Here is a 23,681-nt window from a genome sequence, read left to right as displayed (position 1 = left end):
ATTAAATGCATAATAACTTAGAATACACTCTAAAAGTAGAGGAGTAAAGGTTTTGCACAATTCTAGGTACTCCTCAAAATGTCTCAAAGATCCTGTGATGTCATCTGCCCAGAGGAGATGACAACTTTTAAATAATAATTTCATTATTCAATAATACTGAAAAGAGTGTACTATCTAGAAATTATTTGTGACACCAGTTTGAGACATCAAAAAAAGGAAAAAATAAAAAATCCACTCCTTATTTTGATATGGACAGTCAAATAATAAACAACTGCAATACATCTTCAAGGTTAAATTATATGGAAGCATTTCAAGTGTTGTCTTGCTGCCAGCACTTACATTATTATTTGCATTTATTCATTTAGCAGACTCTTATTGGAATTTGCTTTGGTGAAAAAACACACTTCCCATACTGATTGCTCCTCTAGTATAAACAGGGCTTGTGGTTTAGAATGATCTTTGCGCTACTACGGAGAAAAAGCTTAGGAAATCAGAACTGAGTATAAGTATAACCACACCAAAGAATACCCCTTAAAAACATTGCCCCAGATGTCTGAAGTCTACAAACAAAAATCTATAGCATGCTTTTAATTCTAAAACTAAACTTCAGATATTACAAATTACAGGATTAAATGCATATCTACTGAAAATACAACCAGTCCTCATTTAATTCATTCCATAAAAGCTTCCCAGTAAGCAAATTGCTTTGATCATCTTACCACTATGTTTTATGAGATAAAAATGTATTCCCAGATGACAAATGCCACCTAAAATTCATTAAAATACCAAAAACTGTATTTTATGTACATCAATAATGCAAGCATATTTTACAGCATTTTTAATTATTTTTTCCAGTCTGTCTTTAATGTTATATTTTCATTCATACATTATTGATAACTGCTTTATCCAGAAACAGGGTCCTAGAAGTCCAAAACCAATCTAAAAACACAGGGCACAAGGCAGTGTACACCCTGTTTGGGAAGCCAGCCCACTGCTGGAAGTATTTTATTTTTTTTTTTTTAGATACCTCTTTTACTGAGAACTCCTGAATCTCTTTCAACATGTAAGAATGGTCTCAAAACACATTTGTTTCAGACTCACGTAGCCACAGTAAAACTATTCTACAGTCTTCTGTAATAAAAGATTTCATCTGCAGTGACTACAGTTGATTTTAAGCCCTATTTTAAAAGCAAACATTGACACTTTGTAAAGCATGTTCAGAAAACTACATCTGCCTGCACTACTCATGAGAAAAGTATAACAAAATACACCTGCAATAACTGTATTCAAAACTCTTCTATCATGGAACCGTTTCATCACTGAGCAGTATCATTTTAAATTCTCTGTATTCCTCATGAACTTCAAAGGTAATGGACTGTGAGGGTCACATTTGTGCTGCATTTGGTACTGACTGAACAAAATAAGAATTAGGATCAGAATTAAGAATCACATGTCTGCAGCTATGTCTCTCTCTTAACGTAATGCACAAATTGTATTTTTGCTGAGATGTACGTCGCTTTGGAAAAAAAGCATCTGCTAAATGAATAAATGTAAATGTAAACTGTGCTATTAGAGACTGCTTTCTTTTCTCCAGTAACAGCTGAATTCTTGCCATCATTGGTCTACGGCTTTGGACTTGAAAGAACAAGTCTACATATTCCATGAGAGACATGAAGCCTGAAGCATTTACTTCACATAAAGTTCATGTATCTTTTATTAACATCTCTGCAACCAGTCAGAAAGCAGAGAAAATAAGTTATCTATGTGGAACAGTGGTTAGCTTAATTTAAAAAAGTATGGCAAGTTGACTGCTAAATACAACTGATGCAGCTTCTCCAGTCTCCATTCTTGGTCAAAGAGCCCCACACCTTTCACCTTACTCCTCTCCTTATGTCCACCACTAACTCACTCTTGCAAACCTAACTAGCAGCTATTTTTGTGTGTGTTAATTTAAGTCAATGTTAACAAAATTAAAATACCAAAAGCAAAGTTTTAGTATAACCTCTGCAGGTTATACAAGTGTATTGTTATGCATTTTCTTAATGTTTATAGAACACAATTTATAATTTAAATTTCACTACTGAATAATTAATGATAAAAAGGTAGTGACCTAATTTTCACTTACTTAAAAGGCTATCCATGTAACAATAAATTTACATTTATTCATTTAGCAGACGCTTTTATCCAAAGTGATGTACATCTCATAGAAATCAGACATCAATAGAATAAAATGTAAAAATTTTATTTTATATTAATGCTCTTAATTACTATATCTGCACATTTGTCACTAGCTTATTCTACACAGTCTGACGGCCCATCATAACATTTAAAAACCTGTTTTGTGATTACATGTCTATGACCACACACACAAATTGTCATTCTTGAATTGGAAATGTAAAAACAGACATAAAAGAATTCTATTTTTTCTTGCTCTTCCTACTCAAAATCATAGTTACTTTTCTTCTGAGACAGGACACATGACACTGACAACTGCAGGTAGGGACAAAGAGCAGCTTCTTCAGTCACAAGGTTTCTATAACTGCACTCTGAGCTTGTAGGAGAAAAGCATTCACCTTGCTGGTGGAGCAACTCTGATACATATCAAGATATATTCAATAGTGTTCATGAATCATGAAATTGTACCCACTTTACATTAACAATGCACACTGTTGGCTAATAAAGAATGTATTTAAAAGCCTGAAATTTATACATTAGCTACTTTGAATAGGACCCGTTTCATAGTACCCGTGATAAATAATGTTCTTTCGTATATTTCCCATTCCAAAAATAAAAACTACTGATTTATAGTTGGTAATTTGTCAGCATTTGATAATGTATATTACATTCAAGAGTCAACACGGAGAAGCATAAGGTCCAAAAAAAAAAAAAAAAAAAAAAAAAAAAAAAAAAAAAAAAAAAAAAAAAAAAACACTGCTTAGACATCCCACAAACACTTTGACTAAGAAAGCCATAAACTTGCATGACGATATTATCTGCAGTAGCCCTCAATGATAAAAAGTCCCCTATACTTGACCAACCCCTCCAATCTCAAAAACATAAGATTTTAACTGTTATTAATGCAATTTGAAAAGGAACACACCACCATACCATTAAGAATTCACATCTCAGGGTTGTAATAAAAAATGATTTGTTGAGCATTTTTAAATCCCATGAAGTAGGTAGTAACTGCAACAGCAAAAGCTGGAAAACCTTGAAAGATATAATTCCAACACCACATCCACAATGTGGTCTGCCAAATAGAGGAAAAAAAAATACACAAATATCATCCTCTTCAGACTCTTGCCACAGTCAAAAGTAGGATATGTTTTGACATCCCACTTACAGTGAATTTACCCTTTGTTGCATCTCTGCCTATAGCAGGAGTTCTCAGAAGGTGAAGCTGTTCCGCTGCCGACTGGATGCAGGAGTCACTTGGGTATGATGTCTCCCACTCACAAGGCATGTTTCTAATTTAGTCGTTGGTACGTTCCAAAGAACCTGCTGCTTCACTAAACTAAATCACTGCTCTCTAGGTCAGTGAGCAGCACAGCTGGCACAGTGTGCCGACAAAGAGCTACATTTCCTTAGGCTTTGCAGATGATCATACTGATTTTAGTGGTGACAAAATATATTTAGTTGCCATTGTTACCAAAGGAGTCAATTATGAGTTTAACATATAAATCAGCTATAAGAAACCTCTAAGACAGTGCCCCAGTGGATGAGCAGCTGCTCACAACTTTTATAACTGATGGGCTCTGTGAAAATTAAATTTTTTATACAATGCTCTACTCACACAGTGAGAGAGCAGGGAAAAAAAGGATCAAGAGACATAGCGGTAAGAAAGGCAAAAGGTTAGCGCGCGCACGCATGCATGCAGTGTCCACAATCGCTTGACCCGAACAGGGTCGCGGCGAACCAGAGCCTAACCCGGCCACACAAGGTGCAAGGCTGGTGGGGGAGGGGACACAACCGGGATGGAACGCCAGTCCACCACCAGGCACCCCAAGGAGGGGACTTGAACCCCAGACCCACCACACAAAATGTGCTGTGCCACCTTGCCCCTCCTAAAAGGTTAGCTGCAGAGTAAATTACTACAAGAAGTATACCATCTAGTAAGCTATCAAGTAATCCAAGTGGCTACAGAGAAAATGAAAACTAAATATTCCAAGCCAAAAAGGCAAGGGAAAAAACACACCTCTGGGCTGTCAAGTGCTAGAGACATCCCACCCTCTTGGGCACTATAGATGGAAAAAGATTGTTTCTGTTAGCAGTTACTGCTGGCAAAGTTAAACAGGTATTTATAGCATTACTACAGTCACCAGAAGCTGGAAATTCACTTGTGTAAATAAATTAATAAATAAGCATGCGTATTTATCTACTCATCCCCTTTTTTCACTGTGTGTATATGCATCATATGCTGCTGCAACTAAGCAGAATTCCCCTCCGGGATTAATAAAGCTTCATTCATTCCTCCAAAATGTTGATTCCTCACATCACGTGATAAGTAACAGTAAATTGTCTAAGAAATAAATATATATATATATAAAAAACATAGTATCATTTACATCAACAGGCTTAACTATATCAAATTTTCCCCCCACATTCTACATTTACAGTAAAAGTTCTATAATCATGTTCTTCATCTAAAAGCACTACGAGCAGGGTTATAAATAGTACAGGCTGTCATTGTACCAGTGTACAACTTTGCTAATGTGGACAGAAAAAGAGCACCTTGGAGTTAAAACAATATATAGCAGGGATATTTTCCCCATAAAAAATGATGGAAAGCATCACTAATGTGACATTAATATATTGCAAAGCAAGTAAACCAATTCAGCATTTTACCTTTTTGCTGGAAGTGCCTTTCACTCTGTTCAACTTATAAAGACACTAATGACAAATAAACAGAGGAAACATAGAAAGTTCCTGTATGCATTCACACTTTTTGCAAAAAAAGGAACAAAACAACAAAATGATTATAGCAGACAGAAGTGCAGACAATGTGAGATAGTGGGGCATTAAAAAAAAAATGCTTTGTGCATTTTATGTTTAGCTTACCACACTTATTTAACTATTACCATATTTCATAAAGTTCCACCCTTATTCTTAGTTATTTCACTGATGTAAAACAGTTACTGCACTCAGATATTCTTTAAGAATGTCATATGAACATTATAGCAGTAAAGTAGTACAGTATTAAAAGGCAGCAACAATAAACATCTCCTCACCACTGTGCATTTACTTAGACTATGCTTTTCCTCAATGCAACTCAATGTACAAATCAAATATGGCAGCACTGTACAGTTAGTCTCCAACTTACAGGGACCAAAAGTTTCAAAGTCCAATGTGATCCAGATCAAGCCAGGGCCCCTCATCGATTCAACATGTAACTACTTGTGTAACGTATGTGGGCAAAGAAGATGGTATTCTATTAAGTGACTGTACTTTCATTGTGTCTCTGCATCTCTCTCTTCTGTTGTGAAATGCAGTTTTATTTATTGAATTGTACATTGGTTTGGGGGGGGGGGGGGGGGGGAGTATTTAATGAATATATGAAATGCAAATATCAGCAACCCAGAGAGCTTCTCGGAGCAGGAAGAAACAGCATGGTTTTTAGGACTGAAACAGAGCAGTGCAGCACTCTCAGACTCACTCACTCATGTCGCCATCAAAGTACAAAGTAGTTAACGGCCTCACTCCAGCTTACCTTTGTGACAATCAATTCCTATATTCCTGAATGTTCTCAACAATCCTTAAGACACTGGGCATTTTAAAATACCGGTCATAACATTTTAGTGGGAGGGTGTACTTTCAGCTACAGAATAAAGAATAAGGAATGCTACTTCTGTTTCAGCCTTTAAATTCAAGCTTAAGACTTACTTGATCTGTTCTATCCCTATCTGCTGCTGATCTATTCATTCTGCACTTTAGTTTGTTACCAGAGTAATTACCTTGCTTCCTTTTTGTTTTTTTTTTTTTTTGCTGTTACCAGTTTTCTATCTTAAACTAGCAACCATACCATCGACCCATGAAGCTTTGTGTACAATGGTGCCAGCCAACCAATAGGACCAGCAACCTTAGGCTCGGACAACAAATAAGAGCTTCCGTAGACAGTAGCCCAATCTTTACAGTTGTATTTACTAGATATCCACACAGGTCATCTGTCACCACAACAGAATGCCCAGGAGGGGTGGGCTGTCACTGTTACTCAGACCACCAGAGGTTTATATTTCCTCCTCTGACTGTGCTTGGGAGCTTTTTATTTTCCTTTCCATTTTTGTCAGCTAGCTTATTGTACTGTTAATTATATGCGTTATGTCTGTAATTTATAATTATTAACATTGTTTAACATTACAATCCTATTCAGCACTTCGTCTCACTGTGGCGAGAGCAATTTTTAACATTTTGTTTTTTGTAACATTGTTTCAGTTTAACATGTGGTGGATTGTGACATCTATGCAATCAAACATTTTATAACAAGGCAACATCTCAAAGAGCAACATCAGTTAAAAATAAGGTGCTGTACAGCAAGGTCTATGACTACACTAAAGACACCAAAGAATGTGATGCATAAGAGACTGATATTATATTTTTGGAGTCCTTCCTTACAATTTTTCCTTCAAAGTGAAGTGCATTTAACCATCAATATTCAAACTGCACTCAAACTATTAGAAACTGCCAAGTGGTGAGGGAGAAAGCATTTATAGTTTCACATCTACTGAGCAAAGGTATACCTTCTTATGTATAAACATATAAAATCAAATTACTGCTTAACCTGTTTTCAAATGTGTTGAAATAACAGACCAAAAAAAACCTAGTGGCAAGCCAAAGTGATGTCAGTGGGATTTAACACTGATGTATTCAGACACAATTTCCTCCAAAAAGAGACTCTTCAGTTTGGATGTTTTAGTATCTCTGATTCAGCTCACTATTCACAAATATTGACTGACAAAAGAAAGTCTAAAGGTCACAACCCCTATGTCAGTTAGGCAAATAGCATGGTCAAAGAATTTGCTTTCACCCAGAAAGTTTCACAAATAAATAATTATCAGGCAAACCTATTTGCAAGGCTGATCTTCAAATCCACTTTGTGAACGAAACCCTTTATGACTTAAAATCCTTTCTAATCTTCGTGGAAACACATCAGCTTCCCATTTCCACATTTGTGTTTCCTCTTAAATGTTGGTCCAGGACTACACAACTACACTATCCTCATCTTTGTTAATTACTAAGGAGCATTTTAAGTACTGGTCATCTTACTGTACAACGAACGGTGATGTTGTGGAGTATCGTGAACATTTAGACTCCTGCAGCACAACATTTTTACACTGCAAACCGCTTAGAAGTAGTGCTCACCTCCAGCACTATAATATGTTGATACTGTGCAATGCCATAGACTTCATGTCCAAACAAAGCCTATGGGTCAAAATGCTTTTGCTGCTTGTAAAATGAAAAACACTAAGACAGAGAACTTCATACTAAAACAGAATAACCCAGTTGTCTCTAAAGGCTAAATAAGATAACAGTGTATATATACGTATCTAACGCAAAATTCTAGGGCTGTACCACTGCCAAAGTGCAATAAATAGTCATTAAGATTCATTTTAATAATGATGTACCATAGCCTGGGGCCAAAATGAGAAGGCAGAGGAAATGTCAAACTCACTAAAAATGAAACTGGCCTTAACTTTTTATGTTTGAAAGGTTTAACGAAAAAAAATTACAACCACAGATCCTGTAATATATACAATGAAGTGCTAAATCCCCTACAGGAAGGCACAGACAAAAAAAAAATAGAAGAATCAAATGTGTAGATGCAGGATATCAAAGTCCAGTGATCTTATGATTTCTCAGACTAATTCTGCTGTCACTACGCAAAACACATACCTAAACTTAATATACTCATACAGGAATCTTCCAGCGGAACAAAATAGTTCGAAATACTTTAAAAAAGACAGATTACACCAACTGGATATGGTGAAGCCAAACTACACCTCACTATGCAACATTTATGCTTTAGGTGGATTAAATCCAACAAGTTTTGTGAATATCAAGACATTTTTCTCTTCTTTTAAACAATCTGTGCAACCATTTCACCACAGACATCATGAAAAGAAAAAAGTTTGTTGGATATCTGTGCATTTTTCAGACACGCTACTAAAAATTATTGTGCAGTACCTTTAAGCAAGGTACCAAACTGAAGTTCTCCTATAATTTTTTTTTTTTTTTTTTGATAAATGGGCAAAGCAACGCTGCTTGCCTGAAACGGCATGTCACCTTAGACAAACGCATCAACAAATCAAAGGTTAACAGCAGCAATATAACTGGATACACTGGTACTACTGATTTATATTTTAATAACAGTCCTTTATCAATCAGATAAATATTGCTATGAAGAATGCCTACATTTGGTAAAACTGTCTCCATAGCAACATTTACCTAATTTGTAAAGGTTTTTCACTGACATGCAAATTGCTAAAATATTAAAGTCAAACTATTATTCATCTTTCTTTAACTGAAGTATGTGAAGTATCACTGAAAGGACCATGAAGGCCTTGCAGCGTGGACCTTATTAACAGAACTTTATGCAGAAATCTTGATGGCACAGCAGCTCAGCTGCAAAATGTGTAAGGGCTGTTCTACATTGTGGGCAGGACCACACATGTACCTAGTCATGTACAATACAGATACAATATACAAAATTTTTAACATAAAACCAGGACAAAACACTGACTTCTGCAAAAACACAGTATGTATTCACATTCAAGCTAGAAAAAAGAAAAAAAAAAAGCATAGTGAAATGGAGAAAAGCAAAGCACCACATTCTACCAAAAGTATGCATGAAGAAACACTAGTTTTTGCACAGTTTGTGAACTATAACTGGAACCTGAATGGTGACTAAAACACTGTGGATGTGGTTACAGATTAAATGCTTTCTTACTAAGAAACAACAGCAGGACACATGGCTGTATTGGGCAATAAAAGAGTCACACATTACACAATTGGGACATGCAGTCATTTTGTGGGGAAACTGAAGTCACTGCTGGTCACTGATTGTGAGACGTGACAAGCAGTGATTTGGGGTGTCAGCTGCAGCGCTGCAGTCAAGTTGGGCCGCACAGGAACTCGCAAAACAAGGTTGGACGGTGTTGTCCCCACCATCCACTCACGTATAGCGCTGCTTCGGGATGTACACACATGGAAAATACACGAAACCATAGCAAGAGAGCCCGGAAAAGGGGCGTCCTATAGCGAAGCCCTCATAGCCCCCCAACCCATTGCGTTAGAAGGTTTACATTTACACTTATTTAGCAGACACTTTTCTCCAAAGCAACTTCCAATGAACTCTGTAGTGTTGTCAGCCCACACACCTTATTCACCGCAGTGACTTACACTACTTACAATGGGTCACTCATCCATACATCAGTGGAACACTCTCTGTCACTCACATACTTACTATGGGGGAACCTGAACAGCATGTCTATTGACTGTGGGAGGAAACCAGAGCACCCAGAGGAAACCCACACAGACACGAGGAGAACATGCACACTCCACACAGATGGGCTCGGGATCGAACCCATCATGTCCTCGCCTCGCACCACCCAGGCGCTGTGCCGCCCGAGTGTTAAAAAAAAAAAAAAAAAAAAACGAAAGGATCCTTACTGGTTTGTGGGCGGTGCTGTAAGAGGGAAGGCGACTTCTTCTTCTTCGCACTCCTGGCCGTCCAGCGTGTCGCTCTCATCAACGGTGCCCTGGGCCCCGTAGACAGGAGGGGGCGGCGGCGGCGGCGGCGGCAGAGGGGCAAATCCGGAGGGCCCGTCCGGACCCACTGAGATGGGCGACATCTGACTGCTCGGTCCTTCCGAAGTGGGCGAATAGGACGCCCCGCTACCGACGCCGCTGCCACTCCCAGAGGACAAGGCAGAGCTCGGCAGGTCGCCTTCGGGGAGCACGCTGAGCATCGTGTCGCAGGGGGACTCGGGGGACGTGTCGGATGGGTGTCGGCCGCTCTGACCTGTTTCCGAGGCCGGCTCACTCAGTCGCTCTGTGGGCTGGTGATAAAACGAGAAAGGGGCCGCAGCGTCGGGGCCTCGACCGCCTGTAACCCGGGTCCTCGCCGCAACCGAACGCGCCTCCTCGCCGCTGACCTGCGTGGCCATCATTTAACAATACAGAGTGGTCAAGTCCGGAAGGGATACGTCCTCCCCCGCCAGTCTTATGCACCGTCTACTAGTGGAAATAAAAGTTTCAACTTGAGGAATGAGTCGTCAATTCAAATTGTGCGACATGAGCGCACAAACATCCCCCCGGCGGAGCAGGGAAAACGGCTAGCTCTAGCCTGCTAGCTAACGACGTTACGCTGGAAAGGAAAGTTTTACGTCTTCATTGTTTCTTTTTTGAGTTATAAGTTCGGGGCGACGCGGAATAACAAAACGTTACGAGTTGAAGTATGTGAGCAGAGGCGGCTGGCGATTTTTCTGCCCCTTTTCCTGGCCCCTCTTCACTCGACAGAAGTCGCACTTGTCGGAGAGTGTTGTTTATTGTCGGCGCGTGCTCCTTTTTGTTTGTTCCCACGGAGTCCCGAAGCTTTCACATTCTCAGTCGCGGCGTCGCTTTCCATATAGTGTGGTATCTAGCGCGGTCGGGTTCTCCTCTTGTAAGCGTCCCGAATAGGGGGTAAGAAGAAGAAGAAAAAAACTGCGGTGCTTTTGTTGAATTTTCTTAGCTAAATTCTCTCGTCGGGATTACAGGTCTGCTGGAGGCTCGCTAACGCTGCCGCTTACGGTTCCCCCTCCATTCCTCCTTCGGAGCGCGTGCTCGCTCGCGCGCTCAGGCCCGCCCAAACGAACGTCGAGTGACCCGAGCGAGCGCGCGCGCCCATCCATGTTATCTGCGATCGCAAACGGTTGATCTTGGGGGATGTGATGGTAGCTGGAGCAGAACCCAGATGAATAGACTTTCGAGGAAGTTTGTCATCTTAACTGATCCCAAAGACTTATCATGTATAATGTAATAATAAGGCAAATTAGAAAGAAAAAGGAAAAATGTTTAGGTTTAGTAAGCGATGATGATGATTGAAAGAGCAGTTTCCAGGACATACATAGGCCTGCTTCTATTTGGGTTTAACTGATTATATTATTAATCTTTAGTGTTATTAGGTTACCAAGTTTGGGATGCTGTATAAATTGTGTAATCCTCCCAAAAAAAAAGATTATTTTCTCCAGAACAATTTACAATGTTAGGTTTGTGTATAGCTATAAGAAGTTACCCCCCCGGACTTTTCCCGTTTTATTTTAGTATAACATCAAATCATTATCACTCCAATTAAGGTTTTTTGAAACTGATCAACAGAAAGATAATGTTTAATGTCTAATAAAAATAATCTCTAATGTTAAAGCAAAAACATTTATACAAAGTTGTTTTGAATTAATGACAAAAACAGTAAATAACTTATAATAAAATAACAAATATTCACAATTTCAAGATTTAGTAGAAGGACCTCTTGCAGAAATTACAGCCTTGAGTCTATTTGAGTAAGTCTGTATCAGCTTTGGACATCTTAATACTTCAATTTTTCTCCACTCCTCTTTGCAAAACTACTCAACCTTAGTCAAGTTGCATAGGAACCATGATGGGAATGCAATTTTTAAGTCTTACCATAAATTCTCCATTGTACTGAGGTCCATTCTCTGACTTGGCCTATCCAAGACATTGACATTTTTCTTTTTAAGATATTTCTGTGTAGCCTTGATTTTGTGTTGTCCTGTTAGAAAATAAATCTTCTCCTCAAGTTTTCCTCAAGGTTTTCCCTGCACCATACTGCATTTTACTCTCTATGTTAATGAGCCTTCCAGGCCCTGTAGCACAAAACAGTCCCCGACAGCATGATACAGCCACCACCATACTTTACAGTAAGGATTGTGTGTTTCTGGCGATGTTCAGTATTTGCATTTCACCCAACATAGCTTTTACTTCGGCCTAAAAGCGCCATTTTCATCTCATCAGACCATTGATGCTTCTTCTCCTTTGTTTCAGAAACTCCCAAAACAGTAGCTAATACTTTTATTAGTTTTTATGTGTAGTTTATGATACATAAATTACCACTTGTAAACATGGGTGCTTTTTACTGGAACGCTTGGTCAAGAGTACTACAGAAGGGGGTGGGATTCAAGGCTGGGGCCTGTATCTGTATTTAGTGTATCTAAAAGGCAGCACCACTATGCTATCTGCTTGATTGCAAGACATGGAATTACGTAATTTTTGCCATGTAAAAATTATTTGCTCTCTTAATAAAGATATCGTCCGTAACAGTTTTTTCCATAAATTCTCTCTCAATTTCTTTTAAAATTGTCCTCATCAGGGTCACAGCGGTTCACAGCGGTATCCCAGAATCAAAGGGCTAAGTCATACACCCTAAAAGGGATGCCAGTTCACTGCAGGGTTGACACGGATACTAAGCCACTGCATTACCATGCCACCATTCTAGAAATTCTGGCAATTAAAAATAACTTACCATACAATGTCTTATACATTATAGTTAACAAATCTTGTTAACTCAATTGGAGACAAACTTGCATACCTAAGAATCCACTCAAACTATGCAATAAGCTACAACCTCAGAAGCTTAACTTACTCTAACAAGTATATTCAACTCCATCCCACCTTGAAGCACTCACTCACTATCATTAAATGCTTCTCCACATACCTTAAAACAGCATTTCTTTTATAGACATGCTCCTCTACTTACGATGGTTCGACTTACGATTTTTCACAATTGCGTTGGTACAATAGCAATACGCATTCGGTAGGATCCATACTTCGAATTTTGAATTTCAATCTTTTCCTGCACTTTTGATATGCAGTATGGTACTCTTTCATGATGCTGGACGATGGCAGCGAGCTGCAGCATCCACTCAACCACAGTTGCAGTCTCTGTAGCAATCACGCCAACGAGTGTAAACAACCGAGACTGTGTTAAAAGCCTTTTTTTATTTTGTGTTTTTGCATCTCATCATGTCTACTAAACCCTCATGTGTGTCTCCTGCTTAAATTTGCCCAGCTGTAGGCTGTGGTAAGTGTTCTGAGAACATTAAAGGTAGGCTATGATGTTCGGTACTTGCGGTACTGTATTCTTTTTCCACTTATGATTTTTCCAGTTACGATGGGTTTATCAAAATATAATCCCATCGTTAGTCGAAGAACATCTGTATATCCAAAGAAGTGTTTCATAATAAAAATAGCAGTGTAACTATTTTACATGCCAAAGCACATCTATAACTTGAGGAGACTAATATGAAAATTCCTTTATTTCCTGTGAAATTCAAATGGGACTAGTACAGAGAATGTGGTAAGTCAAGATGGTCTACAGACACATTTCAACTCTTCTACAGTAAACTGTTCTGTAATTGAACAGTTTGAACAAAAAAGAATTTCTTCACCCCCTGGATGATCTATACATTACCAAAAGTGACCTTTCAAATTGACAAATGAAGCAAAATACAATGGCCCTGTACGAAAAGGTATTGCTATATAAATATAAACAGAATGAAATAGCTGACTATTAATTTCCAATCTACATCTATGTTTCACTCTGCCCACACACCCCATGACAAGTAGCTTGGTAGATGACCTTGCAAAGTTCCTGTTTTGAATTATTTTTGCATTTCATACAACTTTTTCTGTGTAAGACTTTACTAGTAGCTATTTAGACTCACAGAAACAGAATGATAGCTATTTTTCTGCTAAATATTTTAGTTACGTTAACTGATATGCAAGAAGCAACTAATTTTTTGACAGAATATTGTAATTTCACTTATTCTGTCTTTAGTTCCATGTACATACAAGCAAACTGACAGAATGAAGAGATCTGAATTATTAATTCAATTCAGCCCAGCACATTTTTATAGAGCGCTCTTCTCACACAGTGACACAGAGCACTGAACAATGGATCAGAGGTATGATACAAATTAAAGGTTGGCTATATATTAAATTACTATAATGACTATATAAGTATTGGAGCTGTAAGTAAGTGAACTGGACATATAGGAAAGGAACAAAAAAAGCAAGGGAGAAAGAAAAAACCTCTGGGGGTCGAAGTACCAGTGGCTGCCCACATGTCCCAATTTGCTTAGGGAGGTCTCGTTCACAATCAGCTTCCTTTAACACTTACTGTTGGTATCATGACCCGTCTCATCACAGGGAAACAATGCTCAATAAGAAAGGGCTAGTAATTATAACACCTATCCGTTTGTGAAACAACTGAGTCCCTTTTCTGAATATTGCTTCATGTGACAGATTCCCATGACTTTTTGCCGTTATGGTATTGTTTTGAAGGTGCCATTTCTTAAGTGCTGAAATAGTGTATCCAACAAGACCGCAATGGTGTACACTACAGGTCATGATTGTAAATCATTAATATGAAACCACACACACACACACACACACACGCTTTCAGAACCGCTTGTCCCATACAGGGTCACAGGGAACCGGAGCCTACCCGGCAACACAGGGCATAAGGCTGGAGGGGGAGGGGACACACCCAGGACGGGACGCCAGTCCGTCGCAAGGCACCCCAAGCAGGACTCGAACCCCAGACCCACCAGAGAGCAGGACTGCGGTCCAACCCACTGCGCCACGGCACCCCCTCCACCACGGCACCCCCTCCACCACGGCACCCCCTTCACTAATTAGTATTATATACAAAATTATGAATGAGAGCTATCTTATCATATGTGAAGCACAGCTGGTAGTTTAGTGGTTAGAGCCCCTGCCTTTTGTTCCAAAGGATGCGGGTTCAATCCCTACCTCTGGCTGTAGTGCCATTGAGCAAGGTACTTACTCTCAATTATTCCAGTAAAATTATCGAACTGGGTGAGTAAGTTTAACTTTAACATTGTGAGTCATTTTTGAGAAAAGTGTCAGCTAAATGGACAAATGCCAGGAGAGCTGAGTGAGAGTACAATGGTTGAATGACGCACACTGTTACCTTAAACCACATACATGTCATTCCGATTTTACTAGATTTTCTCATACTTTTACATAAAAGCAATTTACAACAATCCACCCATTTATACGCCTTGATATTTTACTGGGGGGGCGTTCACAGGGAAACAGTGGTGTAGTGGTGCAGCGGATTTGGCCTGTACCTGCTCTCTGGTGGGTCTGGGGTTTGAGACCCACTTGGGGTGTCTTGTGACAGACTGGTGTCCTGTCCTCAGTGTGTCCCCTTCCCCTCCAGCCTTGTGCCCTGTGTTGCTGGGTTAGGCTCTGCCTCACTGTGACCCTGCTTGGGATAAGTGGCTTCTGTGTGTGTGTGTATATGTGTGTATTTTACTGAAGCAAGTCAAGGTAAGTGCTTTACTCAATATTACCACAACAACAGTTAGGACTGGTGCTTAGATTGTGTTGCGTTGCACTGCATAGACATTGTGTCACATATCTGAATATATCCAGTATTTAACTGTCCAGTGTGTGATTGTATCCAGTGTTTAACATATTATTGTGTGTGTAACATTGTATAATATTGCATAGTGTATATGGGGGGTGCAGTGGTCCAGTGGGTTGGACCGGGTCCTGCTCTCCAGTGGGTCTGGGGTTCGAGTCCCGCTTGGGGTGCCTTGCGACGGACTGGCGTCCCCCTCTGGCCTTACGCCCTGTGTTGCTGGGTAGGCTCCGGTTCCCCGCGACCCCATGTGGGACAAGCGGTTCAGAAAATGTGTGCGTGTGCATAGTGTGTGATAGTATAGTGTGTGAATATACCCAGTGTGTGAATATGTACAGTGCAAGTGACAGAGAGAAAGTGTGTGTTCCACTGATGTATGGATGAGTGACCCAGTGTAAGTAGTGTATCTAGCAGTGTAAGTCACCGCGGTGAATAAGATGTGTGGGCTGATAACACTACATAGAGTTCATTGGAAATTGTTTTGGAGAAATGTGTTGGCTAAATAAGTAAATGTATATCTGCACCCTTCCAGTTTAAGGTCGATGTAATTAAATCTTACATTACATGCTGTCCTGATTACACATAAGCATGCGCTAAACAGTAGGTGCTCATTTGGGGCAGGAGGAGTCCCTCATTAACAGCGAGACGAGTCTGAAACTTGTGCTTTTGGAACTTCTTTCACTTCAGCAGGATGTGTGTAAGAAGGAGGGCAGAAAGTGTCGCCTGAAAGCTTCTGTCATTTCCTATCTGTGCCTCTTCAAGTTAGTCCCCACCCGCAGTTGTCTCACCCTAGTTTGTTGATTAAATGTGACCTTTATTCTATTCCGCTGTAACTCTCCTCCAGTGAAAATGACTACCAGAGCTTTTAATGTTGTCACCAGAGAAAGCTGAGCAAAGAAACACTAACTGGGGATATAATATGTTTCACCTTCTACTTGCTGTGCATTAATTTTTTTTTTACCATGAAAGGAATTTATTGTAAAGTGCCATTATGTCTTTATTGTAGAGTGATGTGGTAAAGAGTAAACTTCAGCAGCTGTTTTCAGTGCAACAGTTACTCCATTCACATACACTAATACAGTGAGCCTTGTCACAGTACATTGCAGTTATTAGATGCTTTTCTCCAAGGCAACTTGCAATGTTAAGATAACAGTTATTATTACTTCCGCGTTCACTTTGACCATGATCTACTTAGTTCATGTAATGTCTAAATGTTCATGCACTATAACTTTGAGATCATGTCTATTAAACAATTGGATAACGCTTCATGCAACTATGCCTGTAATGTAACATAAATCTTAATATAAATAGAGTACTGTGCAAAAGTCTTAGGCATTTAGATGTTTCACAAAAATATTTGTTTTAGATGGTTATTTAATGTCTTCTGATTTGAGGTCTTTAGATTTCCAAGCATTCCTTTTGCAAAAAATTACGATATTACAGTAAGGGTTTAGTATGTCATTAAAGAAAGAAAGCACACACACACAAAGTCTCAAACCACTTATCCCAAGCGGGGTCGCTGCAAACCGGAGCCTAACCCAGCAGCACAGGGCGCAAGGCTGTGGGGGAGAGGACACACCCAGGATGGGACGCCAGCCCATCGTAAGGCACCCCAAGCAGGATTGAAACCCCAGACCCATCAGAGACCTGGCCAAGCCTGCTGCACCAAGGCGATTGTTGGCGATGGATGGTTACTAAGCTTTGTAAGAAGTTTATTAATTAAGAGCATTGTTTTTGGAGGCATTCTCACTTTACAGCTTTTTTTCTCAAGTGCCCAAACTTTTGCACAGTACTGTATATATACTGTATATATGTATATACACACACACACACACACATTTTCAGAACTGCTTGTCCCATACGGGGTCACGGGGAACCGGAGCCTACCCGGCAACACAGGGCGCAAGGCCGGAGGGGGAGGGGACACACCCAGGACGGGACGCCAGTCCGTCACAAGGCACCCCAAGCAGGACTCGAACCCCAGACCCACCGGAGAGCAGGACTGTGGTTCAACCCACTGCACCATCGCACCCTCTATGTATATACATATTTATAATTAAAAAAAAAAAAAATTACTAGGAAGGAGTCATCGATATTTGGATAAAGTTATATACCGCTACTCGTGTGATGTAGATCGATTCATATGGTGACAAGAAACTAACTGCATTTAAGAATCATGCGTATGCATCTAAGTTCACCTTTCTGCTAATGTAATGAACACACACACACACATTTTCAGAACCGCTCGTCCCATACGGGGTCGCAGGGAACCGGAGCCTAACCCGGCAACACAGGGCGTAAGGCCGGAGGGGGAGGGGACACACCTAGGACGGGACGCCAGTCCGTCACAAGGCACCCCAAGCGGACTCGAACCCTAGACCCACCAGAGAGCAGGACTGTGGCCCAACCCACTACGCCACTGCACCCCCACGTAATGAACACATTACATTCTATTTTCTATGAGATCTGTATTGCTTTGGAGAAAAGCATCTGCTAAATGAGTACATATAAATTATGTGGTGTCTTAAAAAAATGCTGTCTTTTTGGTGGGCCACAATAAAGTAGGATGTGAGACAATTTGTCCTGGCCTTCACAAAATTTCTTTGGCACATTTTTGGTTTTTTGAACAATTGATTTCTAGCCTACTGTAGCACTTTCCAGCACCTTATCATTCGTGGTTCCACATTTTTATTAACTTTATTAGACTTGTCCAGGTCAGAGGGAAACACAGCAATCCTCACAGCAGCTGATAGATTCTCCAAAGCCTGCTGTGTAATCCTCCTGAGAGGGTTACTTACTACCATGAAAGCTGCAGAGACTTTGTTCCAGGAGGTATTTTGATTATATGGTATTCCGAAAGACACAGTGTCAGAATAGACACCACAGTTCACCTTAAGCGTGTAAGAGGAGTTCTGCTCATGTTTGCAGGTGTCTGTAAGTTTGACCTAGAGCAACCACCCCAGTCACACATTGAACCAGTTCTTTTTGGAGTCAGTTCCAACCTTGGGTTTATAGCACTCCCTTTACCACTTATTTATTAACCTGACCCCTCTTGAGTGTGTTTTAAGCTATAAACCCCAAGTTTAAGCTGTCAGCAGTGCCCCAAGTTATCCTTTTCTTCGAGTTCTCCAGTTCTTTGTGTCTCTGATTCTCTGTGTCTCAGCTCCACAAGTCCCCCACTCTATCCCTACGTTCTTGTCTCTTCATTCTCAAGCCTTCGCATAACCACAGTATGAGAACTGTGCCAACAATCTTAAGCACACTTCAATAAACTCTTCACTTGAGTTCACCTCTATCAACGTCTCTGTGTGATCCTGACAGATTCCTTGTCTAGGATTAATATGGGCTTATCTGGCAAAATTTTTCATTTGTATTCAGGTACACTTAATCAGCGTTTGTCCATAATATCAGGAATTCATGTTGAAGAATTTTTCTGATAAATTTGGTTATCTAAATTATTAAACAGCATCTTGGAAACTACATTACATTACATTTACATTTATTCATTTCACAGATGTACATCTCCAAGAAAAAATACAATGAATGAATTTACATTACAAATCAGTGTACCCTATCTAGCGTAATAATAGTAATAATAAGGCTTCCTTGGCAAACTATTTTTCATTACGTGAACGCCTGTTCTGTCCACTTCATTTATCAGAAAGCATAGTAAACAACATGTGTGATGGCATGCACTTTAGTAGATAATCAGCATTTATTAACAGATGGAGTAGAATAAGTAGTGCCAACACACAATAAGCCAGCTGAGCTATTTTATGATCTGTGATCTAAAATATCTTGATATTACATTTCTGCAATGTAAAGGAGTAGCCTCTCTGCCAAAATGTAATCTGTATCATTAGATAATTATTGGCTGTAGTATCAGGTAGTAACAGGTAGTAGAGCTATATTAGCTAAGCAAGAATAGAGTAGTGGGGGTGTGGTGGCACAGTGGTGCAGTGGGCTTGTCCAGGTCCCACTCCTTGGTGGGCCTGGGGTTTGAGTCCTGCTTAGAGTGCCTTGTGATGGACTGGTGTCCCATCCTGGGTATGTTCCCCCAACCCCTCCAGCATTGCGCCCTGTGTTGCTGGGTTAATCTTTGGCTTGCCACAACCCCATGTGGGACAAGCAGCTTCAGCCTGTATGTGTAATGGAGGAGTACACAAGCTCAATCTACCAAGAAATACAGATGCACAAAAAATAACACCTATGAAAAGCATCAGAGCCTGATAAATTGTTACCATCTGTATATTCTGGTTTTTGCTTGTGTTGTATATCGCTTTCTGCATTTCAGAAGGCAAAGGAAATTGTTAGGTTATTTAATTATCTTCATTCAAGGATATAATGCAGTTAATGAGTAATACAGTTGTATTAATCATGCTGTAATTTATACACAAGATTATCACAAAAGTTTCATCCTGTTATTGCTTCAATATTATTTTTCTTTTTTCGGATAAATGATGTACGTCAGCTATAAGGCAATGTATCTTTAAAATAGATCAAGGTACACACACACACACACATTTTCAGACCCGCTTGTCCCATACGGGGTCACGAGGGAACCGGAGCCTACCCGGCAACGCAAGGCGTAAGGCCAGAGGGGGAGGGGATACACCCAGGATGGGACACCAGTCTGTCGCAAGGCACCCCAAGCGGGACTCGAACCCCAGACCCACCGGAGAGCAGGACTGTGGTTCAACCCACTGCGCCACTGCGCCACCACGCCCCCCTCTAGATCAAGGTATCAATCTCAAAATGATTGACAATGCATTTTTTTTTTTTTTTAAGTATACAGAACATATTATCTGGACATAAACTTGCAAAATGATCACGTTCCCTGAAAGTGAAATAAAAAAGGAATACTGATCACACAGTATATGTGCGTGCTTTCTTTCCCAAGATACAGTCCTTCTTCAAATGAATAATAATGCTGTTGTCAACAGTAAATTATTCACTGCATTAACATTAAATTTTAAATGTACTGAGTGACAGTTGAATGTTGGAATGAGGGTTTTTCTGAGGGTAAAGGCTGGTTTTACATCATTACTGTCCTCCAGAGAACCCTGAAAACTTGCTCTGCTTAATGCAGCCACATACTTAAAAATAGATGGTGTATAAATTTTCAATTTCAGAATGAAAGAATGTTATGAAAATTTAAGACAGTTTCTAAAGTTGAATAAGTTTTGGAAGGTATGTTGAATAAGACAGAACCTGCACGGACAAGCACACTATCAAACACACAAAGGCTGATGAGCATGAAACCCTTGTCAGAATATGAAACATCTTTCGCCATATTTCACACGTGTGTAAATGGACTTAATCATTCCTCTGCTTTCATGCCGTGCTCAACTGTGAATATTCACTTGCCAGCAGAATATGCATTACAGATTTATTAAATACATAAATTCATTATTTTTGTATTTATCCATTTCTCATATGAAATATTAGAGAAATACCTTTCAACACCAGGTAACTGCACAAATAATGATAGAAATATATAGGCTGTGACTACTATAAATATTTTACCATGAAATGTTTTAAAAAAGTAGGGGGTGCGGTGGCGCGGTGGCGCGGTGGCGCAGTGGGTTGGACTGGGTCCTGTTCTCTACTAGGTCTGGGGTTCGAGTCCTGCTTGGGGTGCCTTGCGATGGACTGGCGTCCCGTCCTGGGTGTGTCCCCTCCCCCTCTGGCCTTTCACCCTGTGTTGCTGGGTTAGGCTCCGGTTCCCTGCGACCCCCGTATGGGACGAGCGGTTCTGAAAATGTGTGTGTTTTTAAAAAAAAAAAAAAAAAAATACGGTCTCAGGAGCTGAAACAGCATATTGTTAAACATGGCTCCAGTTAAACGCATTTTCGTAGTATACGTTAGTTTATTTTTTCAGAGATTACTACCTTGGTGCAATGTAATGTAAATGAGTGTTTAACGCAAAAGAAGTTGCAGTAAAAGTTTCTGATTGTATTATTATTGCAGCGATTTGGAAAAAATAATTTCTGTTTTTGCAAATTGAAATATTTCCTCTTCCCCTGACAGCCTCTTGTGCTGTTCAAAAAAACAAATTACCTGGTACGCAAGAAAACATGTGCTGCTTCAGCACGAGCGCCAACGATGATACATTTACCTGATTATTACCCGGCCCCCCCCACCCTCCCACACAATGTTCTGCAACAGACATTTGTTGAATTCTGTCACAAAAAGCGCCTTGGTTGTCAAATAAGCCATGTGTGAGAAACAGCCTCCTGTCATTCACGCCACTGAGCAGTGTGACATGCGCCATGTGTATGACACACCGCTCTGCGTCTCAGGCCTATTTATTCCACAAGCCCTATTTGGAATGTGCATACAGAGGGTCTGGCCTTCCCTCAGTTGTCATGATAATAATGCACTGAGAAAATATGGCGTGGGCTGTTGCACCTCACTTCCAAGAAATTCCCCAGGGGATTGTAAAGGCAGATGGGAATGCCACTGCTGTATTTCACTAGAGGAGTACAGCAGGGTATAGTCACCCTCATTTGCATCTTTACTCGCTTGCTGAGGCAAACTAATTAATGATCAAAAAATACTTTATACAATTAGGAAGCTGGGCATAAATGAAAACATTTAAGCCTTTGCAGAAAAAAAGAGAGAAGAGAGCTTTACACGCAAAAACACAGAATAAACTAGAAAGGCAGCAGCTTTAGGTAGATACCTTTAATCCGTGCTTCATAAAAATGTAGCTTTTATTATAGCTATTACCAGTTTTTCAGACATCACTTACATTTACATTACATTACATTTATTCATTTGGCAGATGCTCTTCTCCAAAGCGACGTACATCTCATAGAAAATACAATGTGCTCACTACATTAGGAGAAAGAGAGACATAGACGCAGACGCGTCGTTTTTAAGTACAGTTAGTTTCTTTCCACCATATGAACCATAGTTCATCACACGAGTAGCTGCATAAAATTTTACTAGAACATCCACGATTCCTGATCACCTTCCTCGTAATGTTTTTTTTTAAATACATTTAAACAAACAAAAAAAAAAAAACACGTCTCCTGGGGTCTGTGAACTCAAGACGTATTGTGGGATGGGAGTGGCCCTCTTTAAAGAAACCCAGCATGTCGCTGGGCATTTCTGAGGGAAGGGCTGTTGTCTGGTTTTTCATAGCCTGCAGCTGCCACTTGAGAGCACATATGGATGGCGGCAGACTGGCGCACATGATCCCCTCAGTCACTCAGCAGAAAGAAAAGGAAAAAAAAAAAAAATGCAGGAATCAGATCCCTGATGTCCACGAGCCAACAGGCCTGGCCTGGACTCACTGAAGTACATCTGGTTTGGTGTTTACTAAGGCAGAAACCACAGAGGACATTCTTTTTTAAAAAAAAAAAAGAAACAAGGGAAAGTGCTGCCTAATCTGGAACAGCAACAACTAGACTAATGCACTGGGGGCAAGTAGTTTGTTTCATTCTCAGTTTGTTCATACACACTAAGAGCAACCTCTGTGAACTGCGAAAATCACATTAATCCACTGGGCTGTTTCAGCTGCAGTGAGATGTAAAATGAATTAGATTCTTAACTTGCAAGTGTTTGCACATCTAATGCAGTTACACAATATGTTTTGGACTTGGCTGCCTTGATGTCTCCGATAGTGTGTCAGTGTAAATGGGTTACTTACACTAAATGAATTCAAAAAACAATATTCATATTTTTTTTTTTCTTAATGGAATGATCAACATGCCCTGTCATTTGTGCTTCTCTTAAAAAAAATTTCTTTAGACAGTAATAGATGTCATTTTACGCAATTTTAGTTCATTGGCCAAATTCCCTGATGTGGATATTTAAATAGGGAATTTTTTATGTATCTGCTTTTTTCACAATGGTAAATAATAAGACCTGTTATTTATACAGTGGCAACATTCTTCTTTCATGTCGGCTTCGTTTTCTTTGCAATGCGCGGGATCAAGCATAGCGTGTAAATTCCTATTCAAATCAAGAAAGAAAACAAGACAAGTGTGATAATCTAATTTAACCCAACTGCCAGAATTATTTATATAACGTTCCTTATTTGCATAATGCACCAGCTTCTCACAGTGAATGTTATGGGTGAATGTTTAATTCTTTCTACATGAGGAGTACTTTGAACCTAGCCACTGAGAATGACAGAAGCTTCATAGGGGTTGGAAGGAAATTTGAAAGTGTTTTCAGTTACAGGCATTCACATTAGGAGTAAACTGAGAGGAGTTGACATGAACATAAC

At 39.9% G+C, this 23,681-nt stretch overlaps 1 protein-coding gene across 1 annotated transcript in view; it reads right to left on the bottom strand.

The window, feature by feature from the left end:
- The window catches only part of rasa1a (RAS p21 protein activator (GTPase activating protein) 1a), a 30,562-nt gene extending 19,688 nt beyond the window's left edge, over nucleotides 1-10,874 (bottom strand). The window contains exon 1 of the mRNA XM_018759427.2: nucleotides 9,664-10,874. Within this exon, the coding sequence (XP_018614943.2) occupies nucleotides 9,664-10,163 (500 nt within the window). The 5' untranslated portion in view covers nucleotides 10,164-10,874. The remainder of the gene's footprint in view (nucleotides 1-9,663) is intronic.
- Nucleotides 10,875-23,681: the final 12,807 nt, after the last annotated feature.

This window comes from Scleropages formosus, chromosome 17, assembly GCF_900964775.1.
Source record: "Scleropages formosus chromosome 17, fSclFor1.1, whole genome shotgun sequence".
Lineage (NCBI taxonomy): Eukaryota > Metazoa > Chordata > Actinopteri > Osteoglossiformes > Osteoglossidae > Scleropages > Scleropages formosus.
This window is presented reverse-complemented; position numbering and strand designations above follow the sequence as displayed.